Source organism: Sinohyriopsis cumingii, chromosome 8 (genome assembly GCF_028554795.1).
Source record: "Sinohyriopsis cumingii isolate HCF-2022 chromosome 8, ASM2855479v2, whole genome shotgun sequence".
Lineage (NCBI taxonomy): Eukaryota > Metazoa > Mollusca > Bivalvia > Unionida > Unionidae > Sinohyriopsis > Sinohyriopsis cumingii.
The window spans coordinates 8,421,725-8,432,400 of NC_142968.1; the positions used below are offsets into that span (position 1 = coordinate 8,421,725).

The 10,676-nt window shown below is 34.4% G+C and overlaps 2 protein-coding genes across 4 annotated transcripts in view; one reads left to right on the forward strand and one right to left on the reverse strand.

Annotated features, from left to right (window-relative positions):
* The window catches only part of LOC149792940 (uncharacterized), a 31,086-nt gene extending 21,043 nt beyond the window's left edge, over positions 1 to 10,043 (forward strand). Inside the window, exons 2-7 of one of the 3 annotated variants that reach the window (XM_089966253.1) lie at positions 2,574 to 2,624; positions 2,922 to 2,972; positions 5,311 to 5,361; positions 6,014 to 6,064; positions 9,048 to 9,147; positions 9,585 to 10,043. In XM_089966253.1, the coding sequence (XP_089822379.1) occupies positions 2,574 to 2,624; positions 2,922 to 2,972; positions 5,311 to 5,361; positions 6,014 to 6,064; positions 9,048 to 9,147; positions 9,585 to 9,966 (686 nt within the window). In that variant the 3' untranslated portion in view covers positions 9,967 to 10,043. The remainder of the gene's footprint in view (positions 1 to 2,573; positions 2,625 to 2,921; positions 2,973 to 5,310; positions 5,362 to 6,013; positions 6,065 to 9,047; positions 9,148 to 9,584) is intronic. The other 2 variants (XM_089966255.1, XM_089966254.1) reach the window with 2 other exon arrangements.
* On the reverse strand, positions 373 to 7,530 carry LOC149792941 (uncharacterized). The gene is made up of 2 exons (XM_089966256.1): positions 7,491 to 7,530; positions 373 to 1,419 (listed from the first exon to the last, which is right to left on the reverse strand). Exon 2 carries the CDS (start codon positions 1,069 to 1,071, stop codon positions 598 to 600), a length of 474 nt encoding a protein of 157 aa, XP_089822382.1. The 5' UTR covers positions 1,072 to 1,419; positions 7,491 to 7,530; the 3' UTR covers positions 373 to 597.
* Positions 10,044 to 10,676: the final 633 nt, after the last annotated feature.

The window sequence follows — 10,676 nt, forward strand, 5'->3', positions numbered from 1 at the left end:
GAAGTAATGAGGAAAGTGATGACGGAAGAGGTAAAGAACATCAAAGAAAAGTGGACTAAGGAAAGAAAAGAAGAAGAAAATAGAAAGAGAAAAGAAAGCTTTGAGAAACTCAACAATAACTGGATACGAATACAGGAGAAATTCCGTGCTATGGGTCACCCGGACTGGATGCCTGAATCAGATTTAAAGAAAAAAGGTATGATGGACAAAATAAGAGGATGGTGGAAGAAGATAAGAAGTTAGAAGAAGAAAAACCCAAAGGCCCTTTTCAGGGCCAGCCATATTTCTCGAAAAGAGAATGACTTTATTCAATTGCCTACCCCTTTTTTAAATTTAAATTTAAATTTAAATTTAAAACAACATTTTAAAAAAAATCCCATGTTCAATTCCCCTTGAGGCTAGAGTGGCCCAGGGTTTTTTTCTCCATGTTCAATTCCCTTTGAGGCTAGAGTAGCCCAAGACTATTTCCCATGTTAAATTCCCCTTGAGGCTAGAGTGACCCACGATTTTTCTCCATGTTAAATTTCCATTGAGGCTAGAGTGACCCAGGGGTCTCTGTAATGCTAATTCCCATTGAGGCTAGGGTGACCCCATTCACTACTGATGGTCCTGCTCTGTAAGCATGTACATAGTTAACATATGAAAGTCTGGATAGTCCAGCTCAGTAAACATGTACCTAGTTAACAGATGAAAATCTGGATAGTCCAGCTCTGTAAGCATGTACATAGTTAACAGATGAAAATCTGGATGGTCCTGCTCTGTAAGCATGTACATAGTTAACAGATGAAAATCTGGATAGTCCTCATCAGGAAACATGTACATAGTTAACAGATGAAAATCTGGATAGTCCTCATCAGCAAACATGTACATAGTTAATAGATGAAAATCTGGATAGTCCTCATCAGTAAACACGTACATATTTAACATATGAAAGTCTGGATAGCCCAGCTCAGTAAACATATACATAGTTAACAGATGAAAATCTGGATAGTCCTCATCAGGAAACATGTACATAGTTAACAGATGAAAATCTCGATAGTCCTCATCAGTGAACATGCACATATTTAACATGAAAGTCTGGATAGTCCAGCTCAGTAAGTATGTTCATAGTTAACAGATGAAAGTCTGGATAGTCCCGCTCAGTTAGCATGTTCATAGTTAACAGATGAAAATATGGATAGTCCCGCTAGTCCCGCTCAGTTAGCATGTACATAGTTAACAGATGGAAATATGGATAGTCCTCTTCAGTAGGAAGATACATGACTAAATGATCTGAATAGTTTTAAGCTTATTAATCATTGCCATGATGCCTTGTTGGTAAGGATGTTCCACTGATCTCATGTACGTTGTGCATCTGAGTTCATCTTTCCAAAGTCAGTACATTTATGCATGGTGATGATGGCGGTGGTAGGTTGGTGACTGAAATAGAAAATACAACAGGCAATCTTTTTTGACGGTCACATCACTCATTCTGAAAATTGATTATTATTGCAACATACTATTGGAGAAAAAAATACAGTTATCTTCGCATTTATTATTTTATTTAGTTTTTCTAAATATTGTCGTTATATATGGTATATCATCTCATTTAGCAATGTAAAATCTGGCGAATCTTCGGAAAATACTTCTGACTGCAAATGCTGTAATATATCCCAGAAATGTTTTGTAAACGGATTCAACTGGAAAAATAGTACCATTGATGTCTTCCGGTATCAATACCACACCAACTCATTCATTAATCGCATTTGAAGGCATTTTAAATGATTGATTGAAACCTGGATGAGAAAAACTCTGGTACTCTAGAGTATTCTTTAATTTATCAAAAACCTCTCGACATTTGTCAGACCAATGAAACTTATTTTTTTACACAAAGTATTGGTCAGGGGTTCAGCAATTATGACGAGAAAAAGAAACTAGAGCAAAATTTCCAATAATATTCAGTCATACCTAAAACTTTCATCAGTTGCTTCTTACTGATAGACACTGGGAATTCTGAGATAACCTTCACCTTAAGGTATATAGGTTTAACTTGACCGTGTTCCACAACATAAACTAAAATTATAGACAAATATAACATGGAGCCCCTAAAGACCGATCGATGTGTTCGTTCAGAATGTCATAATCACATAAACCAACACAGGTGACTTACTATGTTGCATTATCGTATGGGTTAGATATAGCACTTTCTTTTCTGTGTGGTGTATATTCGTAATCTTCTCTCCCCCCCCCAAAAAAAAAATTGTTTAAAATTTTGTCATCATTTTCTAAGTACTGCTGACGTTTCCTGATAGAGAGCTTGTGTTTTTTTAATGCATGTTTTTCTTATTTGCTACATAAACATTTTGTTATTTGTTTTCTTGACTCGTTTATACTTCTTTTAAACTGAACACGCAGAATACATTAATTTACATATTCGGCCCTTACCTGCATAAGAATGCTTTTGAGTATTCATTGGAATATTATGACGTATTTGTATTTTCGTACTGATTACAATTCAAAGTATGCCAGGGAAAGGAGAGATAGTTGTCCTTTTTAATTTCAGTGTCCATACAATATTCACTTTTTGTTTTCAGGGATCACTTACTACACACCCATGGTGACTACCCAGAAAGAGACTACAGAAGGTATTGATTATGTAAATACAACTCTTCACATATCCAATTCAGAATCGATAAACATTTAATGATTGGTATAAAGGAGATCTCACCAGACAATGTTATGTCATGTGAGTGTGTGTGTGTGTGTGTGTGTGTGTGTGTGTGTGTGTGTGAGAGAGAGAGAGAGAGAGAGAGAGAATCAGTATAATGGAGAAAACATATTTCTGGGACTGAAACTCTTTTCCATTTTCATTTCTGAAAACGTTACTTGAATAGTTGTGTTATAAACATACATTCCATACAATATTCACTTTTTGTTTTCAGGAATCACTTACTATACATCCATGGTGACTAGCAAGAAAGAGACTACAGAAGGTATTGATTCTGTAAATACATCTCTTCTCATATCCAATAAAGAATCGACAAACATTTAATGATTGGTATAAAGGCGATCTCACCAGACACTGGTATGTCTTGTGTGTGTGTGTGTGTGTGTGTGTGAGAGAGAGAGAGAGAGAGAGAGAGAGAGAGAGAGAATCAGTATAATGGAGAAAAAATATTTCTGGAACTGAAACTCTTTTCCATTTTCATTTCTGAAAACGTTACTTGAATAGTTGTATTATATTCTTATTAATGTCACTCGTAAAATATTTGTTGAACTTCTGATGATGTCATGAATGGAAGTACATTTCGTTCCTATGTGCAACAAGAATATATGTGACCCCATCGCCTACCAGGATCGCGGACTAACGATCAAATATCATCCATTTGTCGTTTAAAATTTATTAAAGCTTAATGGCATGCTAAACACTCGACAGCAAACTGATAGGTGTTTCATGGTATATATATATATATATATATATATATATATATATATATATATATATATATATATATATATATATATATATATATAAGAACAATACTATAGTATATGAACAGCAACAAAGATAAAACACTGCTATTGCTAATTTTATTACTACCTTTACCCCTGCTACCAATGATAATAATAATAAAGAAACAAACTCTATCTGTAAATCTAGAGTTCTTTTTTCCCACCTGTTATCCACCCGAATTCTCGGATTTTGCATCCTCTTTCTCGTATGACTTCGTATACAGTTGTTCGTTGTTCTTTAAATATGGCTACAATTACGAATCTATTGTCACACACGTAAGTAAAAGAAAAGAAGCAAAGCCAACAAGTTTTATGAAACTTACCAACTAATTTAGTTATCAAAGTTATACATGAAAATGTGAAAGGAACTTATAGTATTATGAAGTGAATCCAAACTAGTCGTTGTAAAGGTATATGAAAGTCCCAAATGAATGAAACGTTCCTTATAAATTTCAAAACCGGAAATGTACTGGTCCTACAAGAACTGTGACGTTGTCAAGATGGTGCTGTCCAGAATGCCTTATAATAATTTATAACAGTTTTATAATAACATTATAGTCCAATTAATGAGAACTTTCTATTTCCATTGAATATTTTAAACACATGTTTATTTTTCTCTCGAATAATATCTAACTACAACATAAAACACATCTTCAGACTTACAACAGAAACACAATAAGTGTGAATGACTCAAAAAATCGGAATGAAACTGAATACTTAACACTCTCCTTATATACTCCGTATATTGCGACTGTACCTCGCAATAGACCCCACGTGATAGTATACACTACTCATTATGCGTTGAATTGGGCCAAATCACGTGACCTAGTTCAAACCAATTGGAAGTTATTCTCGAAAAGTCGAACTCCCATCAGTCGGTGAGAAATCACGTCGTAGGTGTCATTTTAAGTCTTATTAAGTCTTATTTAAGATTGTCATTGAAATTGTCAACACATAGATAAACATATATTCATAGATCCTTTGCGACATTATGTTCTTAACAGATCTAAGTCACGAAGGCCAAACTTAACTAAAGATATGCTGTACACATTACTGCCATGAATAACAATTATAAAGATTAAATAAAATCATGTACAAGGAGTTACCAAAAATAGAGATATACATAACACTACATTTCAAATCTTCCATCGTTTTAAACATCTTCGCTAGCCAAGGTTCTGAAATACTAACCTATCTACACATTGGCGGATCGTTCAGATATTTCAGTACCTCTGGTTGGTAAGTTTCATTGGATGCGGTTGAAGCATTATAATCAAGTTGTTCAGATTTAAACATGGTTTCTACATTTATCAAGACAAGGGGAGCACACAACTGGAATGGATAGATAAATAGGCTATTTTCCACTGCCGGTTCATGCTTGCAAATTAAATCGTTTCCTTCAAATTTAATGGGTTTTCTTTCTTGGTGTATAGTCAGACAATCGATATTAAACTTGCAAAGCTTTCTTTTGAAGTTAATTGCCTCCACCATTTTCTGCCGATGTACAATACATTGCTTTGCTCGCTATGGTTAGATGGAATTGAATACTAAGGAAGGAAACTCATGAAATCCAATAGATGTCGTTAATGCAATGCATTGACATATCTGATTGATCCGCCAAGGGGTATGTAGGCTAACATGGCGGAAACATGGCTAGCGAAGATGCCTTTTAAACAGCGCTGTAGTTGTTGTTGTGGGGTTTAACGCCATTTTTCAGCACACGATAGGCTATACATGGCGGCCAGTATTAACAGAGCTGTAATATATACATTTCAATAGGGCGGAAAATCCATGCAGTTTTATTTTTATTTATTTCAGGAGTAGACGATTATACAACTGCTATTCTGAGCCTGAAAGTAATTACAGAAGGTACTATAGGTGTAAATGAAACGTTTATCCAATTTTGTTTCAAATATAGTCTCGTTGATAGTTTTACACTCGTATGTTGTAATCTGGACGCTTTCATGTTTGGGATATGTAATTTATGCTATGCTAGGCCGTGAATTACTATATTTTCCAAGAAAAAGGATTGTGATAATTCACTTGAGTAAATTATGATCCATAAGTTCAACTCCACGTCAAAAACAAGATAACCACGAAATTGAAAGTTATTATTTGGTGCTCATTTGACTGAGGGTTCATTTAAAACTATTCGAGTTCAAATCCAGGATGTGCTATTTTAATTTGAATTGGGAAGGAGAATTATTTAACTGTTTATATATTCTGTGTGAATAATCACAAAACACAATAGAACATAAGCGGTAAGCCGCAGATATCCGGCAATATTCTGAGATCGTGAGAGATAAACAGCAAACATAGATAACTCAAATAAATACAGAAATAAATAAATATACCTGATGATATGCTGTCACTTGTGTACTGCCTTATTTGGATGAAAGCTTACAATGCCCTTATTCGTAATTATTTGTCTGCTATTTAAAGCGTCCATCATATTTTACAAAGAATTATGTATCTTTTAAAAAGGCGTATAATTCGTAAGTATTTACATTATTTTGCTCAGGTATCAATCATTACAAGACCACAGCTATGACCTCAGACGTGGATGCAGAAGGTACTGTACCAAACACGTGTTTACTATTTGTAAAATACTCGCATAGACTTCCAAATCCGTAATTTTTAGACTTCAGATGCACCGAACTTCATTAACAATGTTGGTTTCATTTAAATGAAAACATTGTAGCTCGTTTCATTTTCGTTACAAAAAGTTATGACATTTGCAAGCAGAACGAACATATTTGACGAAAATTAATAGGTTAACTTTCTATGACTCTAGAGACGAAAGAAAGGTTTGAACTTCGGCAGATGTGACCCTCAGACGTGTACACAGCATGACGTCCCATATCATTACAGCCTCAATTGAAAAATAACATGTTACTTCTAGTTCGATCATATTTTATTTTGTTAGTTTCATAAAGCTAAATATAATAATATTATTATGCATAAGGTGCTATTCGTTTTCACAGATTTATCCACCTCAAATCTCTGGTTGACATATGTTACCGATATTTTATAATCAACCGCGTGATTTCTCTTGTCACTTGTTATTCAAGTTAACTACACGCACAAACGGATGAAATGATATAAACGCTATGAAATAATATATGCCCCATTTTCTACTTAACTCTGAAAGAATTGATTTAGTATATGAAAAATTCACCATACATGTTATTGAAAAAAGAAATGACCATTCATTCACCGCCTAGCTTTGTATCAAGGAGATATTTCACGCTAATAGATAATATTTTGGACCACTCCGGTGACCCAAGTGGTTAGAGTGTCCGCCTCGGATGCGAGAGTTCACGGGTTCCAAACCCGGCCGAGTCATACATACCAAAAGACTTTTAAAATTGGTAATAGCAGCTGCCTCGCTATGCAATCAGCATTGAGGCTAGTGTTAGGACTGGTCAACCTGGTGTCAGGATAATGTGAACATGATGCCACGTGTCTGCGCCATGATGACCCAGTGCTAGGCAGCACTATAAACTGCCACACTGCAGATATCGTAGGGATATGACTGAATTTTTTTTATAAAGCTACATTAAAAATCCAAATCACACACACACACATGCAAACACATACACATATAATATTATATTAATTCGATTTCTGGATGATATAAAACTTCAGGATCTGATCCAATTCGACATTAAAATGTTTCAAAAGTTAATGAGATCTCATTCTCTTTGCATCTAACTTGTTATGAAGTTGTCAACTATTAGATACCGTCCAATCCCAATAGAAAACACTAAATATCATTCCTTTCTTCAAGAAGATGATAATCATCGAATCTAAGAAAATGCATGCCAGTACTGTTATCAAATGTGCAAGTTAAGTCGTTACGAATGAAATGTATTCACTCATGAACAACAACTATAATAGGAGTGGCGACAAAATTTTAACTATCAATTGAACCCTGTTCGACTGCTTTACAATCAGTCGAGCATAGCACTCGACCACTACACTCATCGCCCACTTACTTTGACATTCGTCCTCACTGTGCCGTCTAACTCCAGTCCAAATTTGGCCATCCTCTACTGAGAGTTGGACAAACCCTCAAATGTAGTGACACATTCTGACTTTGCGATCGTGAATCGAACTCGGATTGTCTGTCTCACAGTCGGGCGATCATTCCGTTAGACTAAAACATTCGGACCGGCTAGGCTAGTTAGCAAATACTTAGACATATGCACAACTGTCTTCTTATTTATATATCTCAATCGTGTCGTATTTACTGATATACGAACGTTTACTTGACTGAATATGTCATAATTATTACAAAGCTTTTGATGTAAAAGGTATATTGTGGCTGATATTTACAATGAATTCGATAACGTGTAGTATACCAGTATTAATTTAAAAACTCCCAGCTTTTGGTATTACACATAACTATGATCTGAAAACAACACGGTTGTAAATATGACAGATCATACACGTTTTAAACATTTGATGTTAGCAATCCTTTGATTCCATATCGTATCCACTTTTGTCGTTATTTATTCCATGATGCTGCAGAAAATTCAAAAGCTGACGCTTCTTCGTATGATTATAAAGTGTTGCTGTTGCGGACATTGAACATACTCTAAGGCAAGATTTGTGTGGGCTTTTGGAATGATCATCAGTGGGAATAATGTAGCACGTATCCCCACCCTCTCCAAATAAATGCAAATTTCTAACATGTGGCTTTCATTTTATATCGACAAAACTAAACCATTTCATGCATCACCTGGTTTTGAACTTCATCGATATTGAATTAAAAAAGTAAATATGTAGTTAGCGTTTTAGCGAAAGCAATTCATTAAAGCTGAAGATAAGGAGGTTTTGTCCTCCTGGCTGAATTTATCTCTGGAATTTCATCTGCTTCGATTATAACTAATCTCCACATTGGGCATATTAAAAAGCTTTATATAACAAAATTATATATTTCACAAAAGAAAATATAAAATCATATCCTAGCAAAACTAAAATATATTTGTATTTTTCTTAAAGTTGATCGATGTCGCGTAAATCTTGCAAATAGATTATATTGTTCGTAATACTCTTAGTACGAAAACTTCGCTTCGTCTCGAATGTCCATATTAGCAGAAGTAATGACATTATTTTGGATGATCAGGGCTTTTCTTGCTTGTACAATTTCCAATGTTTCATAAGGTAGTGTTGAGTACTCGTGATATACTCCTTCACCGGTTTTGTCTTCTCACCTGCCTATTAATTACCTCTATCGCATTTATTGATTCAACAAGTTCCTTATATTACTGTTTAAATTTATTCTTGTATGCAAATGACATTATAAATACTTGATATGTGAAAAAGTATGTCTTTTTTTCTTATTGATGAAATAATTAATTATTATAAGAGAGATAACCGTCCATTAGTTGTGATAAATTCATGGCCGATTGCATAGCAATATTTCTCGTATGCAATTGCGGCAATTATATTCTTGAAATTAATATATAAATAAAAAGGAACTTTTAACTTTCAGTTACCAAATAAGACAAAAAAGAACTGTTTCTTTATATTTTATTTTTTTATCACAGCTTTTCCATCCAAAAGCCACTTGCTGTATATTGTTCTCGGAATGGGAGGTATTTTGGCCGTTGCATTCATCGCCTGCCTTCAACACAAAATTAGAATCTGGTAATTATAAATTGTCGGCGTATCGAAAAGAAAATTAAAAAGGCAAAGAACAAGATGGTATGTAGTATCTATAATACAGATTTATCCTTGAAATATATACTTATTTACTGTGTCTATCATAATCAGCTGTCCTAATAATTTATGCATTTTGATATAAGATAATATGCACACAACCGTGTGTGTGATAAGTCAACTTAGCGTATAAGTTGGAGAAGTCTATCATTGAACTTCGACCTGATATTATTCAATGGCAGGCGTACATCCGGCGACTAAGTTAATGCAATTATTTTATTGTAATATCTACACACAACGTTTCGACACTAAGTACCCCATCTACTTGCTTCGTATCTGAGTAATTTTACTATTGCTAATGCATCTGTATGTGTTGCACATGCACATTTATCCTTTTCCTTAAAAGTTGTGATTTCCTTCTCTAGCTTACGTACGGACAGAGTATCCAATGATAACAGACCTACCGATTCAATTAAAGATGATGGAGCGGAAAATATACAGGAGGATAATCTGTCTGGAAATTACTGGACAATTGTAAGCAACCGAAGGGGAGAACTGAGCACCGCCGTTGAAATGAATTTGGAACGACACAGCGAACCACAGCTAATTGCACAAACCATGGTTCATATAGATAATGAATCAGACGAGATTTTGAGGCCCAGTACCATTACAAGGAAGGAAGAACTCGATGGGTACCTCAATCCAGTTCACTCAATTCCCATGGAATTCAGTGACTATATCCACCCTGTTCACTCCGATACTGTAAATGCAATAAGTGCACCCATCCAGTACATTGAGATCTTGTGAATAGAGATTTGTTTTGTATTCATTTATCATCCAACAAAGTTTTGAAATAACCTCATTAAAATGTGTATAAAATTATAGTCCGTATTTATTTGTGTTAATGTTTGGCTTTAAACGTAATTTTGTGTTGTGAGCGGAGAATAAAATCTAATTCATTTCAAACTCTTGGACAGCATTTTCAACGAGAAATTAGCTGTATGTTTATTCCTTCTTTCTAATCTGAACACATTATAGAATCCTTGGTATACCTTGTCTAAGAATAACGATATCAGTTTGGAATAATCGAATCCCACATTTATATATTTGGATCAATTTATTTAACTTTAAAATCATATAAAATTATGGAATCAGTTCTGTCACTAGCTGAATAATTGCATTGTTTCAATTAATTTGGTAATAAATATATACATTATGTTATAGATGTTATAGTCCATAACAAAGCAGGTGTTGTGCACCTTAGAACATAGCACACCAACCGTGATCTCGCCCGTGAAGACTGAAATAACAATTAACACTGAAACTTTAACATTGATCTACTATCTTAATTGAACTAGAGCGATTCTACCTAAAATCAAAATATAACACTGGAGCATATAGTTAGCATTTAGGTAAAATACATAACTGAACTAAATGGCAAATACTTAAAACAAAGCACATAGCCCTATTTGATACATTATTATTGCCGCCAATCATACACACATACACACTTAACA